The sequence below is a fragment of the Pleurodeles waltl genome, chromosome 9 (genome assembly GCF_031143425.1).
Source record: "Pleurodeles waltl isolate 20211129_DDA chromosome 9, aPleWal1.hap1.20221129, whole genome shotgun sequence".
Lineage (NCBI taxonomy): Eukaryota > Metazoa > Chordata > Amphibia > Caudata > Salamandridae > Pleurodeles > Pleurodeles waltl.
In genome coordinates, this window is record NC_090448.1 from 333,519,872 (window position 1) to 333,547,817 (window position 27,946).

Genomic DNA, 27,946 nt, shown 5'->3' on the forward strand with positions numbered 1-27,946 from the left:
AGGCATATTTTTTTGCCTAAGGTTGCAACACCATTCAACGTCAGTTAAAATATTACATTGCCAACGTTCTGTGCTCTGCCTCCCCCTTCTAAAGAAGAGTAGACTCCGTTGCTTCAACCTCAAGAGAGCATTGATCTGCTACATAGGTCATACTTAAGAACACCAAGTAGGGGAATCTGGTCTTTGTGGGGTTTGATAGAGTGACAAAAGGCAAGGCTATACAGAAGAGGACCATCTCCCGCTGGTTTGTGCTCTATATTAAGATCTGCTATGCACTGGCTAAAAAGTAGGCTCTTGAAAGACTGTGTTCCTACTCTACCAGGACCAAAGTCATTACCCCTGCAATAAACGCAGGGTGTCCCTATCCTAGACATCTGTCAAGTGGCTACGCAGGGGTGTCACCATATATACACAAAGAACTATTGTTTAGACTGTCAGGTTCACAGAGAAGGGCATTTTGCCAGCTCAGTCCTGCAGGACTTGCTGGTTTGAGTCTAATCACAGACTCTCCTCCAAATAGGTACAGCTTTGGTATCTATTCAGAAGGTGAGTAATCTGCAGCTAGAAGTCTCTATCAGAAGAACAATTTACTTACCTTCACTAACGTTTCTTTCTGGTAGAAACACTATCCAGCTGCAGATTCCTCACTGATCGTCCCTGTTTTGTCAGTGGTCACCGTCCATAAATAGGATCCCATGTGTAGGAATCTTCACACTGGTCACACCAATTTGCTTATGCGGTTCTGCGTCTGGGACAGAGACAGTCTAGAAAGCAACTGACAGTGCGCAGGAGTTGCACCTATATAGACCCTGAATGTCATTTTCGGAGGGGAACAGTGTAATTGCAGAGCCTACTGGCACACAGTGGTACTACTGAAAATTTCTGGATCCAGTCTGATGCCCAGGGAATATTAAAAAGGTGAGGAATCTGCTGTTAGTTAGTGTCTACCTGAAAGTGTTATCGAAGGTAAGTAACATGTTTAACAGCTTCCTTTCAAGCCAGCATACTATTATGTGAAAGATGTATGACTGCCCTGTGGAAGTCATAGAAAATCATTTGCTACCATTAAAGCATGGGACATGGATGGAAAGAGAAACGCACATAGTCGTGAAAAAGAAGACAACCACTTCACCAGTCTCTTTTATTTTATTCTGGTTTCAGTTGAATACAAGCTGCCAATAATGGAGGAAGTTGTTACTAACATATATGTTAGTATCTCCATGTGAGAAATTGTTTTTTTAGTTGACATGGGTGTTAGCCCTGGTCAAGCAACAGCCACAATCCCTTTCGGGGTGAACCACAAAGTCCCCAAATTGACCTGTGCTCAACCATGGGTAACTTGGCACAAAACGCAATCAGGCTTAACTTAGAGGCGTAGTGTGTATTTATGCAGCACACAGACAAATGAAAAGACAAAACAAGAACAATGCCAAACCAATTTAGAAAAAATAGACTACATTTTTATAAATTATTTGACACCAAGATGGAAAAAAATCCAATCAGTAGAACTAGAGCAATGAATTTCTAAAGTTCAAGGTTCCAAATAGTGCTAAAATGAGAAAAGCGGGGGCATGGCTTGTCTGGCGAACAAAGCAGCTGCATTGTAACGGAGCTCCTGGTGGTCGCTCCTTAATTGCCCATAATCCTGCCTCCCACTGCACCTGAATTTTATCCCCAGGCACATTGGAGTCAGCTGATGGCAGGGGGGCTATGGGCAGCTGCTGGGGTCCGTTGTTCCCTGTGGTGTGCCAGGCACACCAGAGTCTCTGCTGGGTGGCCTGTGTGGCGTTGGAGGCACCACGGCAAGGGAGGAGACCGCCTGCGACCTCTGGCGCTGTATCGCTGCAAAGGACCTGCTGATGGGGAGCTCAGCTAGGGCTTCCTGTGTGTCTCCCCAGTCTGTAGTGTTTGAAACCACAGGAGTGCCGGGCTTTCCTGCATTGGGGGCAGCTGTGGTGCACGCCTTGGCCAGAGCCGGGAGGAGGCCGGAGCCACAGTGAGCACACCTTGGGCCTGAACTCTGGTGGGCCCCATCTGGGCCGTACGAAGGGCACTGCGCCCTGCTTCTGCTGCCTTGGGGGCGCCACTTGACGATCGCAGCCACAGGACTCTCCTCCCTGCCACCTGGAGATTGATAGTCAGGTGTCAGGGGGGCCAGCCGCAACTCTTGAGGTGCCAGCTGAGGCCAAGGGCAGTGGCAGATGCTGAATCACCTTATAAAGATATGGAGAACTAGCGGGGAATCCCTGGTTGCCTGTGGATGGGTCAGAAGGTTGGGTTGGGAAAGAGAGGGTGAGATTGGAACACCCCAATACCCCAGCGATATTACCTATGGGACAGTGCATTGCATCCCAAATGGAGTAAGGGGATACGAGACAAAAATGAGGTCTCTCACCCCACCGCGAATGGACTCATGTTCGTTGCAGGGCGACAGAGGGGATGGTCCTGTAAAGATCCCAGCAAACAGGCGCAACATGGTTCTATGTGTCCCCAGAAGCGACATTGTTGTGGGCTTGGAACTTGGTTGCTGTATTAACCCACCTAAAAGAAGAGGTGAGGATTTGGTTGCTCCTGCGGTTGTCACTAACGAACAGATTGTCAGACTTCAGGATGGTCTCCCTGCCTTGTTTGTTGTATCAGTTACAGAACTACACCTACGCCATTCCCTAGTCATGATTTTGGCAGATCAATGTCATTCTTGATGGGTTCCTAGAGGGGGAGGGGCTGCTTGCATTACCTTCAGAACCTGTTTTCAATCCACATATTGTGTAAGCATTCCCACATCCAACATATACTCATATTACTCGGCATCCCACCTCTTGATTATCAATGTCTGATGGTATGGTCTCCAGGGCGACCCCGCATATGCGGTTGAGAAGTGGGCCATGGGTGCCACCACCCAACTTGTCTACCTGTATGAGGGGATAGCAGTGGGATTACTTCCAGCAGCAACACAAATAATCCTAGATGTATGTAAACACTCCCTGAGGAAGATGCGATGGTGGGGGAAATTGACTGAACAGACGCTATTGTGGCAGGCTAGTGTGCTGAAACAGGTGGCCCAATTAGAGCGCTTTCGGATGTGGGACACTTTTGGAATCTCCACTCGAGGAGATGTGATGCAGGGCACAGTCATGAAATTATTCCATGAGATGCATACAGAATATCAACTGCATCACATCCAATTCCATCGGTACTTACAACTATGTTGCGCTCTCACCCCATACACTAGGAACCTCACAGATGTTCCAGAATTCAGCCCACTGGAAGGTAAGCTCCTCCTGGGGGACCTGGGAACTCATTAAAAAGCAAAAATATACCAGTCACTCATTACAAATATCTCAAACACAGTACCCGCCCTTAGAGTGGCATGGGTGTCAGATATTGACACACTATACCACGATGATTGGACTAAGGCTTTGGTGCACCCCTGGAGGCAGCAATTTCAGCCCACCTCCAACTGATACAACTTAAATACCTGCACAGTGCTTACTACAGAAGATACCGTCTGTGGCACATTGGTGTGATCCCCTCTCCAAGATGCATTGCTGCAGGGCGGAAGAGGATACCTTCATTCATACACTGTGGAGCTGAAGTGGATTGGGCTTGGTCAGCGCTTACCTTCGGACTTTTTGAAGAAAAAGTATCTTAGAAGGTATAAGTTTAGCGGGGCAAGACTGCCGAAGTGTCCGAGAAGGAAACGTCACCATCAAATAGCGGTGGAATGAAGCAGCATTGAACATTTTTACCTTCTGACTTAGTTGTTGAGTTGGAAGTCAAAAATCTCCAACTGGACGAAGCAGAAGGATGTAGCTGAAGGCAGTTCCACAAGGTCGGATACACCTTTGACGAAGGACCTCTGAAACAGATTTTCTGCTGCAGAGAAGAATGTAGCTAGAGAAGCAGCAAAGTCAATCTGACTGGCAATGCATCTTGGGAGGATAAGTAAGTATGTTGGTTCCGTTCTCCTCCTGGTTCTCAGAGCACTTTTTGGCCAAACTATGTCTAAGTCCTCAGTTTTGGAAAATGGCCGTCTGGGCACCTTTAGCACCACAACCAAGGGTCTAGGAGTGACTGGAGACCTCTTGGGGGTTCAGGCCTCACTCAGACTGGGTCCAGGAGCAGGTTCAAGATGAAGGTGGGAGCGTGCTATGTCCCTGCGGCTCTGAACAGGACAGCAAACTAGCCCTTGTAGTCCTTTCTAGGAGTCATGGGTGCAGGTGAAGATGCAGGGCTGGCCTCTGAGGATTCAAGACAGGCTCCAGGCAGCAAAGCAGTCCTTCCAAGTACAGTGGCAGATGACAGAGTGCACAGCAGCATGCAGGAGAGGATGTAACGTAACAGCCTGAACTGCCGACTTTGGAGCTGAGGTGATGAGTTTTGATTTTCGTTGTTGTCTCAAAATCCTGTGATTCTAGCCATATCCCTTAATCTCCCTGTGCCTACAATTTACCTCCATGAGACCCTCACGGGTGATTTGCCACACTTTACACACCCTAGAATTAGGCAGTCCTCTGAGAGTCCTTGCGCAGGTCCAGTAGTGAACTGAAGAGTGGGTCTGAGAGCCGTATGTTTATGCCCTGGTGCCCCTGCTCCTAGAAAGTAGAAGTATCTGGAAATGTCTTTCAAGTTTTGGGAGTTTCGTGCCTCCCCTGCCTTGGCTCCAAGTTGACTGCACTGACAATACAGGGTTGTTAAGCCTATTGTGAGGAGATAGGACACAGCCTATTCAGGTGCAATTGGGTGTGTGATCAGCTCCGACCCCTCCTCAGCCAGTTGAGAGGCCATTCAGGCTGTGCTAATCCCGCTATTGTGTGACTACCTGGGGTAGTTAACAAAGTCCACACTGTCAGTTACATCCAGTCATGTGACCTTAGAGAGGTTGTAGGCACAGAGGGCTAAGGGCAGGAAAAGGCCAACTTTCTAAAAGTGGCATTTTCAGACCTGTAATGATAAATTTAACTTTACCATTAAAGAGGGTTTATCATTACAAGTTCATAGGTACCAAATGTGAGATATCTACCTCCTCCCAATTAGGAATTACAGCTTATTAAATGTAATAAGAAATTTCCAATGTTCTCCTTGGGGTAGGCCTCACAGTAGTGAAAAATGAATTTGGGAGTTTTTCACGATCAGGTCATGTAAAACTCAAAAGTACATGTTCTACCCTTTAATTACAAAGTACCCTGCCCTATGGGCTACCCAGGACCTTTCTTATGGGTGACTTATATGTAATAAAATGGGAGTTTAAGCCTTTGCTATGGGTTTTAAATGCCAAGTAGACATGGCTGTGGGATATTGCATTCAGGCTGCAGTGACAGGCCTGGGGCATGTTTGAAGGTGCCGATTAAATGGGTAGCACAATAAGTGCTGCAGGCACACTAGTAGCATTTACTTTACAGGCCCTGGGTATATGGCATACCACTCTAAAAGAGACTAACAAGTAAATTAAAGATGCCAATCGGTTATATGCCAATCAAACCATGTTTAGGCTGTTGTATAGCTATTTTAGACATATTTTACACACGTTATTTCAGCTAACTAGGCCTGCAGCTGCGTCCTTTCATCTAGATACATTTTGTCAGCATGGTTTTATTTTTTTCTAACAGGAGCCACTTTTGCTGTGCTGTTTTATTATTATCACACTGTCCTTTAGCCTTGGAAAACAGTACGCTCTTAGTAGACACTTTGTACTCTTTGCAAGGCTACAGTCAAATAGGATTGCCGACAAACGTGGTATTCTGTGTCTCCAACATTCACAGAAAAACACGCATTCATACTCTGGGACTATTTGATAGAATGCCAGCTGTTTTAGTATAAAAACACCCTTTTGTCCCAAACGTGTTAGAGGCAGATTCCAGCCAGATGACAACGACTGTATGCTAATTGCTTTGCTACAGCTGTCTGATTAGACGGCCGAGCCCCTGAACCAAATGGGGACGGTGTTTTTCTAGACTACAGGCTTCTTCTCCAGGTATGAGGGATGATTTTCTCCTAGAGGGAAACTCGAAGGGCAGATTAGGTTTAGTATGCTGCGCTCATATTTAGCGTAGGCAGGAGGATTATAGATCCATCCCCCTTTTGACAGTGTGGTAGGACTGCTTCTGTGTTTTACATTTCTAGTCACATGCTTGCTTTATTTGTGTTTTATCATCCTAGTTATTGCTATACTTACACTTTTATCTAAGATGCAGTAATTCCAATAAATGCTTATTGAACTATATTCTACATCTGTTTTCTTTGCTTGAGTGAGACTTTTGGTAACTGAGAGAAAGGGATGTGATCTGATTGCCATGATTCCCTGAGAAGTCTATTTTGCCATGTCCCCGGTTGCCACAATCATCTTGGCCAGAGATGAGGAGCTGCTAGTTACCCAGAAACCCTGAATTAGGCTGAAAGGTGTCACTTGGTGTGGAATTGTACTCAGTACCCACAATCCATGTGATCCTACCGCCCAAATCCAGTAGCTTCATTAGCATAATGAGAACCTACGTGACAAGGCGAGTGAGCAGAAGCACTTTGGCACAGGTTAGCAGTGGTAAAGTACACAGAGAAGCAAAGGCAAAAATCCAGGATAATGGAGATAAGCAGGAAAACGTTTGGGGGAAGACCACCCTAGGGCTAACATGTCTAACACTCCAGCAATAACACATTTTACAGATACAGGAGTGACACGGTCTACCTTCTCAGAGAGGTGTTATGTTATATGTGCTCAGAATCTGAATAAAGATTTTGGAAGGAGGGATGTGTTAAGTGAAAACAAGCCCTCAAGATGAAAGATGTCAGCACTAAGGCAGGGCTTAAGGAAAATTAGTATTCTTTTAGGTAATCGTGGTAGCCGAAGACAAACTGAATTGATAAAGTGCAAGAAGAATGGATGGGTCCAAGGCAGAACATAATTTCGGTGTAGAACATGCATTCAGAGTTTCCTCCGTTCTCAGATTTGCTTCTGGACTTATAGCTTGAAGAGGAGGCTTTTGAAACGCTAATGACTATTTAATTTGGTCACTTTCGACCATTATTGAGATTAACTAATAAAACCGTTGTTTCTTTGTGTTCTCTCGTTTTTCTCTAGCGACCCAGTTCTGCCCTGTCAGTGGGATCCCTTTCTAGGCCCAGCTGGCTCAGCTCACCTACACTAGGACGGGCCAATCGATTCCTCAGTACTGCAGCTGTCAGCCTGATGAACCCTCGGAGGCCTCTAGGTACCATAGAAAAAATTAAAGTGCGCACACTGAGCGTGGAACAGAGGACAGAAGAGGACAGTGAGTAACTACAACTTCCACACTGTTGCTGATGTTACTTATTCATTTTCACTGAAAGTATTGCACATTGGTTAGACCATGGAGCTGATATATTTTTTCCTAGACTTTGGACAGAAAAATCATGCAAAGACAAAACCACATAATTATTTAACTTTCTGTCTTCTTGAGAGGAGTTGTTTTAAGTACATTTTATGTCATCAATCAAACAGGTAAAAAGCAAGACGTTTATCCGGTTTCAAACGCCCATAGGTTTGCTTACTAGGGCTGAAAATCGTGCTTATTCCGTTTTGCTCATGGTCAGTATGTGGAGTGTATTAAATGCTAACGCTTCCTAGGAGAGGAGCTTGATAGGTTAATAATCCATAAGATTATATTGGTATTGTAGAAATGCATCACAAAGTGGGCAGGAGATCTCTAGTCTTTCTTTCCTCAACAAATTGTTTTGCTGCAGATCAAAACATTCTTTGAGTCTTTCAGATCAACACTTGTCTGGTGGTGGCTGTTCTATAGGCTTCTTTTCTGTTTTTATCTCTTTCACAACAGCAATGGTGGTAGCTTAGTAATGAATTTCAAAAAGAGACCAGTCCATGATGTTGACATAGGGATGGAATTTTGTAAAATCCTGACAAAACCGTTTCAATGACTCTTTCCCCATCAGTCCAATAAAGGAATATCTGATTTGTGTAAAATGGTAGGTTGGTGAGATTTTGTACTGTAGTGCCTTCTTCAGGTTTTTCAGGTTAGACACATTTTTTTGTTGTGTTGCCATTGTCATGCCCTTTGTGACTTCTGAAGACAATGTTGTTTCTTACTGAATGGTATTTTTGGGGATATCCATACTGGCTGTACTTTCCTCCATGAATCTTCGTTAGGATGTTATGCCAGTCTTCTTGATGATCATTAGCCTATAGTGTAGTCATATACTCTCAAAAATGGAGTTACAAAACGGCTTTCCCATGAGTTTCAGTTTTGTATTTTAATCAGGGGTGCCTTGATAAATCTTTCGAGCTAACTAGTTAAACCTCATTCAATTGAAACATGAGTTTGAGTCAGTATCAAAAGCCCAGAAATAATTGGGCTGCTGCAAAAATCAAATCCACAGGTCTTGTTAAGCAGTAATAGTATAAGTATGTTACTTCCCTTGCTCAAATGTTAGCTTTTTGTTTTTAAAAATAATTCCCATGTTTACCTCAAATACATGTTACTAATAAACAGAACAGTCATCCGCATCCTGGGTAATTGTTGATTGTGCCTTCAGCCATACAACCGTAGCATGTAATGTTTTCTTCTTTCAGAGTGTCACACTTACAGTTGTAATTATTATCCTAGCTATATGCGGCCTTAACTGGGCACAGCCTTATCTCAAGCCTTTAACATGCATGGGAAAAAGTTACAGATCTAACATTGTGGTTCTCCTTCAGGTGAATCTCCATCAAAATCATAAGCACTAAATAACTTTGCTCCTGAAACACGTTATGTGAAATACATAAATATATGTACATATGTACTTCATGAAAGAAAAGACAGTTTTAGCAATGGAAAAATAATTTATTAGGCCAAATTTGTAATCTATGTTGGCCACATTCCAATACGTTTATTTAAAAAAGACAGTTATAAAAGTAAGTTGTCACTTGCTTAGAAAACGTGATAAGAAAAACTCTCACAAACCTTTTTGTTTTTATAAGGAAATTACGAGAAAGGCAAAGCAGTGTAGGCAGACAAGCAGCAGCCTTGAAGGCTGGAAAAAAAGGATGCAACATTTTTAAGGAAGAGCACACCACCAGTATCCCATCATGCATTGTCAGTGGAGTCTCTTAATCCCACTGACATGTAATCAGTGTCTCTCTTCTTACATAGGGGAGGAGCGAGAGTTTGGAGATTCCCCTGAAGGAGAGCTAGGATTACAGGTAAGTAACTTTTCCTTCTCCTTCAAAGGGATATGAATTGATAATCATAAGCACTAAATAAAATAGCAAGCTGATGCCTAGACAAAATGTGATGATGACAGGAGGAAAAAGAAGAACCTCAGTCTTGTACCCTAAAAAGGTTTCAGAGGATTTGCCTAAACACACTTTCTTACCTCTTTAACTTCCAACATTTGCAAAGACCTCTCTACTGTAATCGAAGGATCTAAAACAATGGTGCAAGTAAGATTGGTTAATTAATATGGAAGTCCAAAACAACCATAGTAAACCTGGGTTCATTTTTATGGCCACATCATGTTTATGAAAGTTTGGGAACTGGAACTCACTAACTTTGCGTACAACTGTGATTGCAATGAGGAAAGCAGCTTTCTAAGTGTTAAGATGTAGGGAAGCCATGGTAGTTGGTAGAAACAGAAGACCTGTTGGCCTTAAAAAGAAGAGACTACAAAGTCTTCACAAAGAACGGGGTGGTCACTGGATTGGGGACAGATTTGTTAATCGTCCGATAACAAGCTTTTAATGACTGGGATTCTGAAGAAGAAAAAAAGAGGTTTGCGAAGGATATGCTCTATAAGACGTACAAGATGTACCTTTATGGAAAGAAACTAAGCCTTTTTGGTTATATAGAGCAGATAAGGCAGCACCACATCTTACTGGCATTTGTTTAGAGCTATGCCTTCTGAATGAGCAGTATGCAGAAACCTTCCAACTTGAGAGTAGGACACCCTAATGGGTGGGTGTGTGGCTTCTCTCAGAATGCCCATACACTCTTATAAAAGACTCAACTGACCCTACTGGATGAGTTCAAACTGCTGTGCTCAGTTTTGGTAAGGTGAGATGTAGAATCTGGCTCTAGAACTTGTGAAGACTGAGTCTCCATGGCAGGCTCATGTGTGGACGTTCTGATTGGTGAAGCAGTCTGTTAACTACCACTTCCACTTCTAAGTGATAAGGATCATTCTGTGTATTGAATATATGAGTTTGCTGATTAACCAGAATATGCAGTATAGATGGGAATGTGTAAAGAAATTTCCATGACCAGTCTGTGGAAAAGATGTTCCACTTTGGCCCTAGTTGGTAGTACGTGGAAGCAAAATCAAGGCATTTCTTGTTATTGGCATTTGCAGTGAGGTAAAACTGAGGAAGACTCCAATTAAAAAAGACCTTGTTTGAAATCCTCACCATTTAAGAACTACTCTGAAGGGGGAGTGTTACCAAGTCAGCTGGATGTGCTTGTGTTCTGTGTTTGCACCTGTCCTCAAGCCTGCCAATAATTATTGGCGGATACCTAGACTCCCAGACCATTGGCAGATCTCCCCGCTGTGGTACATATGTCCTGAACGGCAAAGCATGAGCTACTGGGTAGAGGTTCCAGTTGCGGCTGTTGCAGGTGGATGACTATGAGGTTTTCAGCCATGCAATAGCGTAGGCATGAAGTCACTTTACAGCTAACAGCTACTCGTATCTAGGTGAAACAGGTGTCATCCAGTGTAGCTTGCGATACCGGGTAGAACCCCCAATATACTTCCTGAGTTCTTCTTCCAGTGTCTGTCAAAACAAAAAAAAATGAGAAAAGGGTGCCCACTCTTTAAGGATACTCAATATATAGCAGTTATGAGCGGTGGGTGTCAACTCCCAGAAGTTATTTATGAACTCTGCTAATATTGGGGAAAGAAAGTGGATTACCATACAGTGGCTGTGAAGATTTATTAACTGTTTTTACTGATTGTCTCTTAGTAGAAAATTATAAAAGAATCTTGTTTTAAGTGATTTAATCGTTTACCATTGTATCATTTCAAAACCAGTGGATCTGAGTACTGTATTTTTAATATTTTTTTTTTTTTTTTTTTTTTAAAGTTTTATATGGGTTCAAACCAGAGTTCCAACACATTGTATTATTGCTTAAGATTTAAAACTGGTCAGCAGCTCTGGCTGTTATGCCACATGGTTAGAGGCATGAATTAATGAAAAGTATATTTTAACCAATTGAAAAAAAAAATGGATTTTGTTATTCTTCACAATGATTGACAACATCTTATGCTTACAATTTTTGTGTGAAAACTACATATGGTAAAGCCATATGCAAATATATGTCCCAAATTTAGCTGGTCATTGGATCGGTTTGACTTATAGAAAAACCGAAAGAATGTGAACATCCCCGGTTATCTGCTACAAATAATAATAAATTACCATTCTGATAGTTTGTTACTGGTCATTGTAGGAGGTTGGCTTAGTATATGGTGTACACGTATAGGTGAGGCACCCTGTAGTGAGTCCAGGCAACCCTTAGTGATTAGTGTAGGCGGATCGAGATAACCAGACCTCTCATAAGGGTAGCTGTGAAGAGCAGCTAAGGCTTATCCAGGAGGGTGTAAAGTGGTTGCAAATAAGACACAGGTCAGTCAGTGATGTCCACACTCGAAAGAACACCAGTGTTAGAAAAATCGGTTATATTTTATTGTAACACACACTCTAGAACTAACTTTGGTATATCTCCTAACCGGGGATATGAAAATACAAAAATATACTTAGCAACAGATAAGTAAAGGCATAAAATAACATGGTCCCCTATTGGGGGAGGGCGGGCAAACCATAAACAAAACGGAATGCAGAAATTACTCCCAATCCACAGTACCGCACAAGGACCCTTATGACTGGGGAAGGGCTAAAACCCAAAAGGTAAGTAGGGAGGATTCCTCAGTCGCCCGTGTGGAGAGTTGTAATCCCTGGTTAGTGTCCATAGGATAACATGGGGAAGACGCAGTTGGAGTAGTCACATTTTAGGACTAGTCCCATAGGAAGCCCATTGGGACAATGGATGTTGGATAGTGCCCCACCCATGGATACCCAGGACAGTGGAGTACTTATACCAGGGAGCCCAGGTGCATAAGGGTGAATTTGTGTCAGAACCTCCAGTTGAAGTCAATGGAGACCTCTGTTGCCCAGCTGCTGTTGTTACCTGTGGACCAAGTCGGTGGAACTCAGGCATGGATTGCTGAAGAAGAGGACCTAAGGAAAGAGGTGACAGAGTTCAGACCACCCGGAGGTGCCCAGGTGGTGCAGGAGGGCAATACCCATCCTTCTCAGAGATGCTTTCTTGTTGGACAGTAAGTGAGGAGTGCAACTGTTGAGTCCGGGCAATGCAGGAAGATTCCATGAGTCGTCCACAAGCTGTCCCACGCTGGTTGGCGAATTGCAGAGCGGTCAGCAGGACCACCAATAAGCCTTGGCAAATGCAGGGAAGTGTTGCATGGACTTTGCAGGATTTTTAGGGACCATCAAGATCCAGTTGACCCAACCTTGGGAGGTAGGTCACGGCCAGCCCTCAGCACGCAGAAGAGTCAGCTGGACCCCCTGGCAGCAGGCACAGGGAGTCACAGGGAGGCGTCAACAGCACAGCAAAGAGGAGTTGCAAAGAGGATGCCATTCTTGGAGCTGGAGAGTGCTGGAGGCCAGGGCTTATTGGAGCTAGGAGGTCTTAGGACTGAAGAGCCAACAAACCTTGGCAATGACAGGCAGACACATTTCCAGGCAAGCAGCTCCAGTGATGGACCACAGACTTAATAGTTGCAAGGAAGATAGGTCAGACCTCTGGAGAACCACAGAACCACCACCTGTGTTGTAGAACCTCGAAGAGTCTGGGGGAAAGCAGGATCCACAAGCCGGTCGTCATTGTTGAGGTGCCTGCAGATGCAGAGGAGTGACTCCTTTACTCCAAGGGAGATTCCTTCTTGCTTTCCTAAGTACAGGCAGAGTCCCTTTGACTCTGAACGATGCTCAGCCACAGGTTTTCAGAAATATTTGCAGAACTTTGACACACAGTTTCAGTAGGAGCCGTTCCAGTGAAGAACAGCAGACGTTCTGGTGTCCAGGTTGCAAAAGTGTCTTGCAGGGTAGACTTGCAGACGGTTCCTGAAGTCTTGCAGATGAATCTAGGGTCCCACCCTCAGAGGTCCTCTTAAGTAACCCAAGAAGGGGATTGGACACTTACTGCAGTGACCCACCTATCAGATGGGGTCAGGGACTTCACTCAGATGGACTAACTAGTCAGATGCCCCCAGGGCCTCTGCTCATCTTATTTCCAAGATGGCAGAATCAAGTGGTCACCCGGCAGTGCTCTGTGCACCTCCCTAGGGGAGCAGCTGGACAGGGGGGTGGTCAATCCCCTGTTCTTTGTGTGGTTTTGAACCAGAGTGGGAACTGGGGTTCCTGCACTGGTGCAAACCGGTTTATGCAAGGAGGGCACCAATTGTGCCCTTCGGTGCAGTCTGGTGGCGCCCAGAGGCACCCCCGCCCCAGCAGTTCCGATTTCTATAAAGAAAATAAAAAAAAAGAGGTGGTCACACCTCTGTCTACAGGAAATCTTTTGTTCTATCTTCCCCTGCTCGAGTTAAGCTCAGCAGCAGGAGGACAGTACTGTATCTGGGGTCGGCAGCAGCATTGGCTGGCATGCAGACCCTGCAAGGCTTTACAGGTAGACTTGGGGGGGGGAATCCTCTGGGGAACCCCCAGAGTACATGCTATCATGCAACTAGCACTCCAATCAGTGTAGTTGCATGATTCCAGCTTGTTTGATACCAAACATGCCTAGGTTTGCATTATGTAGTTGGACAACTTGTGTTGACCGGTGCCCACTACATCCCTTTAGATGGCTTCCCTGCACTTAAAAAGCCCAGGAAATTGAGTCTGGGCTTTGTAGGGGCACCTCTTCTCATGCAGGGGTGCCCACACACTAAGAACCATGCACCCTTTCCTTGGGCTGACGGGCCTACCTTAGGGGTGACTTACAGGGTCAGAGTACAGTTACTATGATATAACTCAAACCTTATATCTGGAGTGAAAGGTGCAAGCACCATTTCACACAGGCTGCAACGACAGGCCTGTAATCACAGTTTGCATGGGCCCCCATCAGTGGCATAATGTATGTTGCAGCCCCTAGGAGACCCCTGGTGAACCAATGCCCAGGGTACCCAAGTACCATATACTAGGGACTTACATAGGTGCACCAGTATGCCAAATGTGGGGTGTAAAAGTTACCATACAACTTCATTTAGGGGAGAGAATACTAACATTGAGGTCCTGGGTAGCAGAATCCCAGTGTACTACAGTCGAAACATAGTGACACCAGGCAAAAAGTGGGGGCAGCTATGCCAGAAAGATACTGCTTTCCTACATGATTAGGACTAGCTATGAATTCACTGCTAACATTTCTGCTATGTACTCCCTCAAAGCCTTTCATCAAAGTGTTATCAAGTAGTAATTCAAAGAATGCTCAATGATGAATAACACGAAACTCACAATCACATGTCAGGTATGTCTAATCCTCATAGACATAAACAAGAGAAATCAATGTAACCATTACTCTCTATTCTAAGGTAATGACTATTCTCCGGATCGGAAGACATCATCAAAGCCAAACGAACCATATTAACCTCTAAATGAAACTTTGATAGTTGGTCAACTTATAAGCATTCCTGGTTGTCTGCTACAAGCAATATTGAATTTGCATTCTGATTGTGTATTAGTAGTCATGATTAGGATGAGGATCTATCTGCTAAAATTCCAGCTATGAGTGTCCTAAAAGCCTTTCATCAAGGTGTTATTAAGTAGTAAATAAAAGATGGCTCCGTGATGAATAAAATGAAACTCAGTCACATATGTCACTTATATCTGATAAAGACTTCTAACTACAGATTATTTACCTTTGAATTCACCGCAGGCATCAGACTGGATCCGGAAGATTTTCGTGAGCAGTACCCCTGCATGCCGGTAGGTGGTGTCAAACCGCTCTGTGGCTGTGCTGGACATTATGTTGGATCCTGATATAAGCACTACCCAGACACACTGACATCAATTCTTTTCTTTCAGTGCCAGCCAGCACCGATCCAGAGAGAGCTACCCCTCAGTTGTTTTTAGACTTGTCTTTTTTTCAACATTTCTTGAAACTCTTTTCAAGAACTTTTCTCTTGGTGTGTCAAGGAATGTCTTCTAGGAAGATTGGCTTCAAGCCCTGAGGATCCTGTCATAAGGCGATGTATGTGACAGATCCCCACTTCATGTGTTTGGAGCGCAACCTTGACCCAAAGTTGTGCTCAGAGTGTGAGGCCATGCTAGGGTTTGTGGGAGCATGCAACTCGGCAAAGGTCTCGGTCTTGATCGAGAGGAAGGTCCAGTGACCGGTCTCCGAGTCCAAAGTTGTCATCGTCCCACTTGAAGTCCTCAGGACGATCGGGTAAGTTGAGGCATAAGAAGTAAAGCAAGAAGTCAAAGCGCTCTTCGAATTATCCTCGTTCGTTGGTCGACATGATGACTGAGCATCATTATTCTAGATCTTGTTCTGCAGATCCTGTGCCTGAGCCTGCTCCACACCTCCTCAAGTTTCTTAGAGCCAGAGTGACCCCTGCCCAAATCAAGGAGTTCTATGAAGCCCTGTGCCTCATTTTTGGCAGTGCAGCTCTGTTGGCACGCCTTTGGGCCTTGCAGAGTCGGAGGTGGCCCCATCGGACTCCAAGCCAGCTGCTTTGACCTCAGCGCCATTGAGCTCTCAGGGATCCAGTTCTGGATCTGGACCAGCACTGGTCATACCACCTAAGTCTTCCCCGGCTCTGAACACAATGCCGACACTCCTGGCACTAGTGGTGCCATACCCATTGTCATCCCAGATTCTGACATGGAGCCTGTAGGAAGTTGGCTCTGTATATACTATCTCAAAGTGAGAGATAGTGTGCACAGAGTCCAAGGGTTCCCCTTAGAGGTTGATAGTGGCAAAATTAGATAATTGTAATGCTCTATTTTGTGGTAGTGTGGTCGACCAGTAGGCTTATCAGAGGGTAGTGTTAAACTTTTGTTGTACACACTCAGGCAGTAAATGAGGAATATACACTCAGAGACTTAACTCCAGGCCAATAGTATTTATATAGAAAAATATATTTTCTTAATTTATTTTAGAACCACAAGATTCAAGATTTGATGTAAATACATAAAATGCAAGGTACTCCACATAGGTAATTAAGGAACTTTGAATTAGAGCAGTAACGTACACAGTTTTAGTTAAAATGCCGATAAGCTATTTTAAAAGTGGACACTGTGCAAAAATCAACAGTTTCTGGGGGAGGTAAGAATTGGTTAGTTTTTCAGGTAATTAAGACACTTACAAGTTCAGTTTCCTGGGCATAGGCAGCCCACCGTTGGGGGTTCAAGGCAACCCCAAAGTCACCGCACCACCACCAGCAGCACAGGGCCGGTGAGATGCAGAGGTCAAAGGAGGGCCCAAAACACATAGGCGCCTATGGAGAACAGGGGTGCTCCAGTTCCAGTCTGCCAACAGATACGTACCTGTGTCTTCGGAGGGCAGACCAGGGGGTTTTTGTAGAGCACGGGGGGGGGTGACACAAGTAGGCACACAAAACACACCCTCAGTGGCACAGGGGTGGCCGGGTGCAGTGTGCTTAGCAGGCATCGGGTTTTCAGTGGAAGTCAATGGAGGGACCCGGGGGTCAATCTAGCGGTGCAGGCAGGGCACAGGGAGGCTTCTTGGGCTAGGCAGAGGGTACCTCCTGCACTGGAGTTCGGTTCCTTTTGATCCTCGGGGCTGCGGGTGCAGTGCTTGGTCCAGGCGCTGGGTTCTTTGTTTCAGGCGGTCATGGAGCTCCTCTAGATCCTCTCTGCATGTGTCACTGTGGAGGTGCAGGGGGGGTCGTCTCAGGTTGCTCACAAGGTCGTATGTCATCTGGGAGTCCTCTCTGCAGTGTTGATTCCCTGGAGCTCAAGCCAGGGGTGTCGGGTGCAGCGTGTGAAGTCTCACGCTTCCGGCAGGAAGAGTGAGTTCTTTGAAAGTTGTTAAAAAGTTGCAAAGTTGTTGCTGTTTTTGAACAGTGCCACTGCTCTCAGGAGTTTCTTGGTCCTTTGGGTTCAGGGCAGTCCTCTGAGGCTTCAGAGGTCGCTGGTCCCTGTTGGATGCGTTGCTGTGCAGGTTCTTTGAGTATGGAGACAGGCCTGTAGGGCTGGGGCCAAAGCAGTTGTCTTCTCCGTCATCTCTGCAGGGCTTTCAGGTCAGCAGTCCTTATTCTTGTTGTACGTTGCATGAATCTGATTTCCAGGGTTCTGGGTCGCCCTTAAATACTAGATTTAGGGGTGTGTTTAGGTCAAGAGGGCAGTAGCCAATGGCTACTGTCCTGGAGGGTGACTACACCCTCTTTGTGCCTCCTCACTGAGGAGAGGGGGGGCACATCCCGAATCCTATTGGGGGAATCCTCAAGTCGCAAGTTGGAGGATTTCTAAAGGCAGGGGTCACCTCAGCTCAGGGTACCTTGGGGGCAGTCCTGACTGGTGGGTGACTCCTCCTTGTTTTTCTCATTATTTCCACCAGCCTTGCTGCCAAAAGTGGGGGCAGTGGCCGGAAGGGTGAGCATCTCCACTAGCTGGGATGCCCTGTGGCGCTGTAACAAAAGATATTAGCCTTTGAGGCTCACCGCCAGGTGTTACAGTTCCTGCAGGGTGAGGTGAGAAGCACCTCCACCCAGTACAGGCTTTGTTCCTGGCCACAGAGTGACAAAGACACTCTCCCCATGTGGCCAGAAACTCGTCTGGTTGTGGCAGGCTGGCAGAAACTGGCCAGCCTAGCACTAGGAGTCGGACTGGTATTTAGGGGGCATCTCTAAGATGCCCTCTGGGTGTATTTTACAATAAATCCCACACTGGCATTAGTGTGCATTTATTGTGCTGAGAAGTTTGATACCATACTTCTCAGATTTCAGTGTAGCCATTATGGAACTGTGGAGTTGGTGTTTGACAAACTCCCAGACCATATACTCTTTATGGCTACCCTGCACTTACAATGTCTAAGGTTTTGCTTAGACACTGTAGGGGCATAGTGCTCATGCACATATGCCCTCACCTGCGGTATAGTGCACCCTGACTTAGGTCTGTAAGGCCTGCTAGAGGGGTGACTTACCTATGCCACAGGCAGTGTGAGGTTGGCATGGCACTCTGAGGGGAGTGCCATGTCGACTTAGTCATTTTCTCCCCACCAGTACACACAACTGTGAGGCAGTGTGCATGTGCTGAGTGAGGGGTCCCCAGGGTGGCATAAGACATGCTGCAGCCCTTAGAGACCTTCTCTGGCATCAGGGCCCTTGGTACCAGGGGTACCATTTACAAGGGACGTATCTGTGTGCCAGGGCTGTGCCAGTTTTCAATCATAACTGGCATCAACAAAAGGCAAAAGCTCAGGGGGTAACCATGCCAAGGAGGCATTTCCTTACAGTTCCGGATTGTCCAACGCTGGTAGGGGCTTTGCCTCCTTGTTTGGATCCTGAGCCCTATTTCACCGGACTAGGTCTCTGGGAAGACTTGGAGGGGTCGCTGAACCCTTCAGAATGCTAGCCCTATGAGACTGAAATGGACTGTTTTATGACTTAGGTCACACCAGTGGACTGGATACATCTATAGATACTGGTATGCTTTCTCCACCTACAGTAGCTACGGTGGAGGGAGCTTTTTAGGAAGTGGTGGTGAAGAGGACAGCTGAGGTCCTGGACCTTCAACTACCCTCGGTGGTGGTCAAGACTAATCTCTTGACTGAGGTGCCGCAGCCGGGAGCTTCCACTTCAGAACACTTGCTCCTGTTCAGTGATGCCCTCACTGACGTCCTGCTGGGTACCTGGTCCAAACCCAGCACTGGGGTCCTGTGAACAGGATGATTGCCTGCCGCTATCACCCCACACCTGGGGACCCAAGGTTCCTGATGCAATACCCCACTCCTGAGAGCTTGTTGGTCCAACCCCCTTACTCCCGAGGCACATTGCCTACCGCTCCCCCGGATAGGGAATCCAAAACCTTTGATTCATTTGAAACCATGTTTTCTTCCTTCAGCCTTGCATTGCAGTCAGTGAACACCACTTGCCTGTTGGCTGTTATTCCCAGATGATGTGGAATAAGGGTGCGCTAGTGCTGCCACAACTCCTGGAGAAGGTCCGGGCTGTACTCTCTCAGGCTGCTGCTGATGGGAGGGACGCAGCAAAGTTAACAGTTTGTTGCAGACATGACATGACCAATTCACTAGGCAGAGCAGTTTCATTGACAGTGGCCCTGAGGTGCTATGCCTGGTTGAGTACATCTGGCTTATCTGATAGAGACTTCTAGTTGCAGATTCCTTACCTTAGAATGTCCCCTAGGCATCAGATTGGATCCAGAGATTTTTCATCGAGCAGTACCCTTGCGCATCATCAAGTGGCATTGGTCGACTCTGCGTTCGTCATTGGCGTTGTGGTCGCTGTGATGATGTTGCAGTGGTATATAGGTGCTAACCCGGCTCGTTGACGTCAGTTCTTTTCTTTTCATGCCTGCCTACATGCAGATCTGGAGAAAAGCTACCCTCAGTCGCATTTTGACTGACTTTTCAAATTTTTGTCCGTTTTTTTCGACCTACTTAGTGTGCGTTGGGATGTCTTCCCGCAAGACTCGATTTAAGCTGTGTAACTCCTGTCACTGCTTGGTGTCGGTGACAGATCTGCACCTCGTGTGCTTGTGGTATCTGGAGAGTGACCACAACTTGAAGTTGTTCTCGGAGTGCCGAGCCATGAAACCGAAGGCTTTGAGGGAGCAGTCCCTAAAGCTCATGGCTGCCTGGCACTCGGCTTTGTGTCGCTCCCTGTCTCATTTGAGAGGAAGGTCATGAGACTGCTTGCAGAGCCATCACCACTGGTCCATGTCCCACTCCAAATCGTTGGGACATTCGGGTCACAAGCAGATCGCCCTCCCCGTGTCTGCCTTTTGCACCTTTTAATGGCTATGAAAGGACTTACCAACCACAACAGTTCCCGTCCAGCCCCGATGTTGCAAGTTTGCTGCACTTGCTCTTCTTGGCTGAGGGCACGGGACCCACCAACCTTATGGATCAGGTGGCTAGCAATCTGGTCATTCGGCTGCACCCCACATGTGGCATATGAGGGCTCTGCAGTGGGTCCTAAGGTTCCAATGGGCGCAGCATCAGAGAATTGCTCTGACATGGAGGGAAGATCTTGGAGGGAGTGAGAAAGATCTGCAGTCATGGTTAATGAATCATGATTGTGACAGAGACAGACCCCTCTCCCTTCCCCAACCAGATCTGACAGATGTGTGGCCTTTTTGGCATGGTTAGCCCCTCATTTTGCCTAGTTTCTGATGTGACTTCGACTGATAGTACAGTGGGCTTCAGCTAACCAGGTCCCCAGTGCCAGATCTCTCTCCCAAAACGGCACTGTTGTTTCCACAATTGATAAAATCTTTAGCACCCTCTGTAAGTCCTTAGTAAATGGTACCCTTGGTACCTATGGCCTGGGATACTAAAGAGGGTCCCTAAGGGCCGAAGCATGAATTGTGCCACCTTAACTGAAGCATGAAGTGTGCCATATCCCCTAACACTGCATGCAATATTTCTCACCCCTCTAGTAGGCCTTACAGCCCTAAGGCAGGGTGCATTATATCATATGTGAGGGCATATCTGCAGACATAGTAAGTGACCAGGGAGCTGGACACTAGTCATTACAAGTTCCCGCAGCTTCATGATGGCTTCACTGAAGATAGGGATGTTTGGTATCTAACATAGCCCACGCTGCTGCCAGTGTTGGAGTTACCAATACATGCACCCAGAAGGCACCTTAGTGGTGTCCCCTGAAAAATCTTCCAACGTCTGGTGTGTTAACTGACTAGTGCAAAAAAGAAAAAGTGATGGACGGAATGCTGAACAATGTCAAACATTCACCCCACTACAGAGATCTGGGCCTAAATCCATCGTATTTTTGCTGCTCATGCCATTCCAGTTTGGCCATATGCAAATCAGTCTTGACCCTGTTCCCCATGGGAAACAGTCCAGCCCGAACTGCCAGGCCAGGTCTTCCCTGGACTGGAAACAAGCATCCTGGAACCCCTCATCAGCCAGGCTAGCTTGAATCCAGTGGCATGGGAAGCACTGGACCCACGTCTAGGCATACCCTTCCCACTTAAGGCGACAAATGCAAAAAGAACAAGTGATGGACGGAATGCTGAACAATGTCAAACATTCCCCCAGTACAGAGATCTGGGCCTAAATCCATAGTATTTTTGGTCCTGACCTGTTCAGCCACCTTAGCCACATTTCTAACCCCCTAAGTTGAGAGCCAGCCTTGTGAGGTCAGAGACAAAAGCCTGCACTCCAGGCAGAAAGCATTTTCCAGGGATGAAAGCTACAAAGTTCTAGCTGCTGTTATAATGCAACCCATGCCTCTCAAGATGGCAGAGATGACCAGTCCCCCCACCCCTGTCCTGACCCCACTTGTTGGCAGCAAGACAGGTGGGAAAATTAGTTAGATTAGGAGGTGTGCCCACTTTGTCAGTCCCACCCTTATGGTGGACGAACTAAAGTGGACACCACTTTTTAAATTACTCCATTTTGTTTTGGATGGACTTAGACCTCTAGGGTCAGGGTAAAGCCCAATACCCAACATGAGTGGTCATAAAGTTGGGCAACCCATTGCTGCCACTTGGTACTCCCTGTAGTGCCCCTAAATTGAGTATTTAGGTGGCAGCTCCTGAACACAAGAACTCAGGTCCTGATGACCTAAGAAGCCCAAGGACTCCGAAGAGTTGCACCAGCATACTAGGAGAAAAAGCAGCAGCTGACCTGGTACCAGCCCTGCCATCCTGTCTGCAACCCACAACGGACTCTGCACCAAAAGACAACTTGTCCTGCAGCTGAGCCTCCAGAAACCCAGGAGTACTGCCTGACTTCGAAAATGACTCAAGACTCCTGTGAGCAGCAGACCTGCACCCCAACCAATTCTAAAGAAAAAGGACTTTGCAGATTCAGTCTCTGAATCTGCAAAGCCCTGACACCTGAAGTCATCACTGCACTCGCCATCACCGACCCAAGTGGAAGTGGACCACCAGTGCCAATAAGGTTCCCCCGCTTCCCAGAGTCCATCATGGTTTGACCCCTCTTGGGCTCCCCGGGGTAGACTGCAGCCTCTATGCAGGCTCCCTCTCCCGCAGCCTCTGTGGTTAGAGAAACAGACACCTGAAGTAACTACTGCACCCGCTGCCTACGGCCCAATAAGAAGTGGGTCCCTGGAGTCAACGACGTCCACCAGCTCTCCTGAGCTCGAGTCCACTGTGGTTTTACCCCTCCTGGACTCCACAATGACACCTGCATCCTCAGACCACAGGACTCCTCAACCGTGAGTGCTCCTGGACATAGAAAGTCAACACCAAAGGACAACCCCTGCATCAGTCACCCCTGGGCCTTGGAAGAGAGGAAGGACCATAGGTGCGCCTACCTCCCCAAGCACCCCATGGTTGTTTCCTACCTGTTGTTTTTCTCTGATTGGCTTCCTAGCCACAGCCTGCAGCCTTTTTACCAAGGAGAGCAATCCACATTGAAATACATTGGGCACCCAATGCTGTACTACCCCTGCAGCCAGCCACCCTAGTGCTGCCCGGAGTGACTTGTTAGTGTGGTCATGACCCTTGCCCAATACTTACCTTAAATCTATGAGATTGGTCTCATAAGTCTTATTGTTTTGACTTTGTTTTCCTCCCAAAGGTTAACTTTGAAGAACTCAAAAAGTGTCCATCTTTGCAAGTGAAAAATATTTAAAAACGTGCTTACCTTGTAACAAAGTTCTTGGCTTGAAAATATACATAAAAAATAGTTTTTATTTTTCTAAATTGGTCTCAGATTTATTCTTTGAGGGAGTGTCTCATTTATTGCCTCTGTGAGTACAACAAATGCTTAGCACCAAACAAAAAAGCACAGATGGTAAATGCAAAAATGGTCGCACATCCAAATAAATATGGGTGTAATGTAAAAATAAAGAAATCCTTTATCACATCAAGTGACAGAAATATGGTGGGTGCCAACCCGGCAGGACACCTTACCACCCAAGGTGTCCAAAAAAAACATTGACTAGGGGATAGTCAGTGGTTGTAAATATGAATACAAAATGCGAGCGCACACCACGAGCAGTCCTGTATAGTCGATCCCAGTGGTTGTTCAATCAAAGTCGAAGACCAAGATGTGGATGAAAGTAGGCATTTATTCACAGTATGTATGGGTGCGGTGCTGGGTTGGGACCTGGAAAGGTGTGCCCTAGGGGACAGAAGGGGTGGGGGAGGTGTAGGGAAGAGGTCAACATTTAAGAGGAAAAGTTTTTTAGACACACTGGGACTGGTAGATGGAGGGGGTTTGGGAGTGGAGGAAGAGGTAGTGGTTGTAGGAGGCGTACGTTTGCTGACTTTGGGTGAAGGTGCATGGGCTGGAGGCTGTTGTGAGGTGGATGGCTGTTGGGTGGGTGTCTGACTGCGTTTATGTACTTTTGGAGGTGGGCTCACAGACACACTGGGAGAGGACACCGGGGATGTGTGAATGGTAGTGGGAGTAGTGAGTGCACGTGAGCGGTGTGTGGTGAGGTACAGGGGATTGGGGCTGGGTGGAGGAAGTTGGAGGGGGGAGGCTGGACACAGGGACAATGGCTGCCATAAGGGCTGAGGCCAGAGTCTGAAAAGCTCGCTGTTGGGCTGCCTGCCCAGAATGAATGCCCTCCAGGTATGCATTTGTCTGTTGCAACTGCCTCTCTACACTATGGATGCCATTTAGAATGGTAGACTGCCCAACAGTGAGGGACCTGAGGAGGTCAATGGCCTCCTCACTGAGGGCAGCAGGGCTGACCGGGGCAGGGGCTGAGGTGCCTGGGGCGAAGGAGATGCCCACCCTCCTGGGTGAGCGGCCACGGGGCACACACTGAGGGGCTGGTGGGAGGGCGGTGCTGGTGGGGGGGTGGCGACTGTACCTGTAGATGCGGGGGGCACAGAGGGTCCCGCCACCGCAAGGGAGCTCCCATCAGAGGAGGAGTCCGTGTCGCTGGTCTCAGCTCCTGTCCCTGCCGTGGAGCTCCCCTTGCCCTCCGTCCCACTGGCGAATTCAGAGTCTTTTGTCTCGCCCTCCAGGGCCATGTGGGATGTAGCTCTCTCCTGCTCTGGTGCCACTGCTCTTCCGCCTGATGATGCTACTGCTCACAAGAACAGAGAAACCACATAAGGGGGGGGGGCAGACAGAAGAAAGATATGTTCAGTGCATGCAATACCGCTACCATTGGCGGACACTACAGACACAGCAGCCCTCTGCACTACGCCATGCCCTTAGAGTTCCCTCATGAATCACAGGACCATGGGGTACAAGGCCTATGCCTGATTGCTGCTCACATGGATGTCACAGGATCCTGACTAAGTGTAGTTGGTTCTTAACACTGGTGGGGTGGGGTGCCACATGGCCTGCCTAACGAAGGGACCTTGCCTACAAAACTCGCCCTGGCCTAGGGGTACCCACAGCCCACCTCCCCCACCCAGACACCTCCAATGCGCGCTGATTCAGCTGAGTGTACTCACCCCCTTGTGGCTGCTGTGATTCTTTCAAGCGCCCATCCAACTCCGGGTACGCCACCGCCAGGATCTGGAACATCAGGGGGGGTCATGGTGCAACGGGCACCCCTCCCACGTTGGGAGGCCAACCCCATCTGGGCCTCCGCCGTCTTCTTGCTCCAGCGGCGAATGTCCTCCCATCTTTTCCGGCAGTGGGTGCTCCGTCTGTGGTGGACCCCCAGGGTCCGGACTTCCTTGGCAATGGCACGCCAAATATCCTTCTTCTGGTGGGCGCTGACCTACAGGAATAGTACAGGGGAAAAGGAGAAGATGTAACCGTCCGGACCGTCACAGTCATTGGCCTGTGTTCCTACCCTTGCCATGACGCACATACACTCACCGTCATTTCATGCACGCCTCATTCTCCCTCCCCCCGTATCTTACAACCACACCACTCCACACATACAGCATGCTCACAGTGTACTTACCTGTTTGTCTGGAGGACCGTAGAGTAGCGTGTACTGGGGGAGGACCGCATCCACTAGTTTCTCCAACTCCTCAGTGGTGAAGGCAAGGGCCCTTTCCCCAGACACATGAGCCATTGTCGCTTCCAGACTGAGGTCACAGCAGCACTTGCAGTGTAGGTCCTCTCCTGTCTAAGATCAGGTATCAAGTGAGTGAATATATAGAAAATGGCGGTCACCTCCGCAGCATTGCGTACCGTCACCTCCAGCGTACAGCGTCATTGGCTCCTGGGACCCATAGGCCCCAATGTTAACCAATGCAGGATTGCGCTGCGGTCTTCGACCGCCTACCGCAATGGTGTACATCGCCAGCGCAGTTACCTCATATCCCATTGTCTCACCTTACAGGTCAGGCAGCCGCCATTTCAGGGGACATGGCATAATTTTTAATTGCGTCACACATATCTAGGCCTTGCATACACACTAAGACAGGCCACTAGCAGATTTAAAAATGTGTACAGTGAAGTTATGTTTTTGTACCTCAGTGTTGGCTGACCCTCTGCTCGCTGTTCTCCTCCATAGAGCACGTCCGCTGGGGCAGGTGAGGAGATGGCGGCATCCTCTGGTGTACAGACCGCTGGTGGACCTGTCGACAATGGAAGAGCGACATGTAATGGTCACCTACAGACTGGACCGTGCCACAATCCATGAACTGTGTGCCCAGTTAGAGCCGGACCTCATGTCAGCTATCTGCCATCCCACAGGGATACCCCCTCTAGTGCAGGTGCTGTCAGTACTCAATTTTCTGGCAAGTGGGTCTTTTCAGAGGACAGTGGCCATAGCATCAGGAATGTCCCAGCCTATGTTCTCCAACGTGTTGTCCAGAGTGTTGTCTGCCCTGCTGAAGCACATGCTCAGCTACATCGTGTTCCCTCAGGTGGAGGATTTGCCTACAGTGAAAGGTGACTTCTATGCTTTGGGACATATCCCCAACATCATAGGTGCCCTTGAGGGACACATTGGGCCTTGGTCCCCCCCCCCCCCCCCACAGGAGTGAACAGGTGTACAGAAACCGGAAGAGTTACCATTCTATGAATGTGCAGATGGTATGTTTGGCTGACCAGTACATCTCCCATGTGAATGCCAAATTTCCTGGCTCAGTGCATGACGCTTACATTCTGAGGAATAGCAGCATCCCTTATGCTCCAGAGGCACCGTGTGTGGCTATTAGGTGAGGACATGGACCCTATACAGTGTGAATAGTTGTCTGGGTCTGGGGTTGTCCCTAAGGGTTAGTGTGTGTCTAACAGTTGTCCCTCAACATTTGCAGGTGACTCTGGCTACCCCAACCTGTCATGGCTACTGACCCCAGTGAGGAATCCCAGGACAAGGGCAGAAGAACGCTACAATGAGGCACATAGGCGAACTAGGAGGGTTATAGAGAGGACCTTCGGCCTCCTAGAGGCCAGGTTCAGGTGCCTCCATATGACAGGTGGTTCCCTATTCTACTCACCAAAGAAGATGTGCCAGATCATCGTGGCCTGCTGTATGCTGCACAACTTGGCTTTGTGACGACAGGTGCCTTTTCTGCAGGAGGATGGTCCTGAAGGAGGTGTTGTGGCAGCTGTGGAGCCTGTGGACAGTGAAGAAGAGGAAGCAGAAGAAGAGGATATCGACAACAGAAACACCGTGATTCGTCAATACTTCCAGTGAGACACAGGTAAGAAGACATCACTGCCTGCTACATCTGATACACTTGTTCTACCTCTCATCTGTCACTTTCACCCAGTGTATGGACCCTGATTTGTCACTTTCCCTTTCGATTTCACAGATGTGGGTCCCACTGTGTGACATCTGCTTTGTTTCCTCATGGACTAGAGCTGTGTGACATAGGTATGTTGACAATACAATGGATATTGCTATTTCCCTCAGTTATTGCAAATACACATTTGTGAAAGCACAGACTGACTCCAGATAGTTTTGTGATTTAAGTGTGTTTAATTAAGTGCTAAATAGTGGAGGGGGTTGTAAAATGGGCAGGGGTGATGGTGGAGGAATGTCCATGGCAGAGTCCAGTCTATTTGTCTCATAGGTGCATTGTCCAAAGGGGCATAGGAAGTGGAGCTTGGGGCAGTTGATGGATGGACAGGGTGACAAAGTGGTACAGAAGGATGACAATCAGGGTGGTCTATTTCCTGGTGGGGTTCTTGGCATTCTTCTCTGTCTTTGTCCTGGATCTCAGGGACCGCTTGCGGGGTGGTTCTCCATCTGTAGGGGGTGGGGTGCTGGTGTTGTGGTCCTGTGGTGGTGCCTCCTGTCTACTAGTGCCAGCAGAGGTGGTGGGCTGTTTATCATCCAGGTTAGTGTCAGGGGCCTCTTGTGGTGCCACAGTGTCCCTCATGGTGTTCATGAGTTCCTTCAGCATGGTGCCCAGGGTGGTATTGATGGATTTGAGTCCCTCCCTGAGCCCCAAATACTGTTCCTCCTGCAACCGCTGGATCTCCTGAAACTTGGCCGGTACCGTTGCCATTGTCTCCTGGGAATGGTGGTAGGCTCCCATGATGTTGGAGAGGGCCTCGTGGAGAGTGGGTTCCCTGGGCCTGTCCTCCCCGTGTCGCACAGCAGCCCTCCCAGTTCCCCAGTGTTACTGGGCCTCGGTCCCCTGAACCGTGTGCCCACTACCAGTGCCCCCAGGTCCCTGCTGTTCTTGGGGTGGTGGGTTAGCCTGGGTTCCCCATAGTGGTGGACACACTGCTGCTTGACGTGTCCTGAGGAAAGAGGTATGGGCCCGCTGGGTGGGTGCTGTGCTGGTGTTTCCAGTGGGGGGGAGGCTCTGTTGTGGCTTGTGCCACTGTGAGGGGAACCGATTGTCCCGAGGGCCCAGATGGGCCGGGCTGGTCATCTAGATCCAGTTGGACAG

The 27,946-nt window shown here is 47.7% G+C and overlaps 1 protein-coding gene across 2 annotated transcripts in view; it reads left to right on the forward strand.

Annotated features, from left to right (window-relative positions):
• The window catches only part of RNF123 (ring finger protein 123), a 1,441,353-nt gene that overhangs the window by 636,906 nt on the left and 776,501 nt on the right, over positions 1-27,946 (forward strand). For both annotated transcript variants that reach the window (XM_069206868.1, XM_069206867.1), the window contains exon 23: positions 7,076-7,265. In XM_069206868.1, coding sequence (XP_069062969.1) covers positions 7,076-7,265 — 190 coding nt within the window. The remainder of the gene's footprint in view (positions 1-7,075; positions 7,266-27,946) is intronic.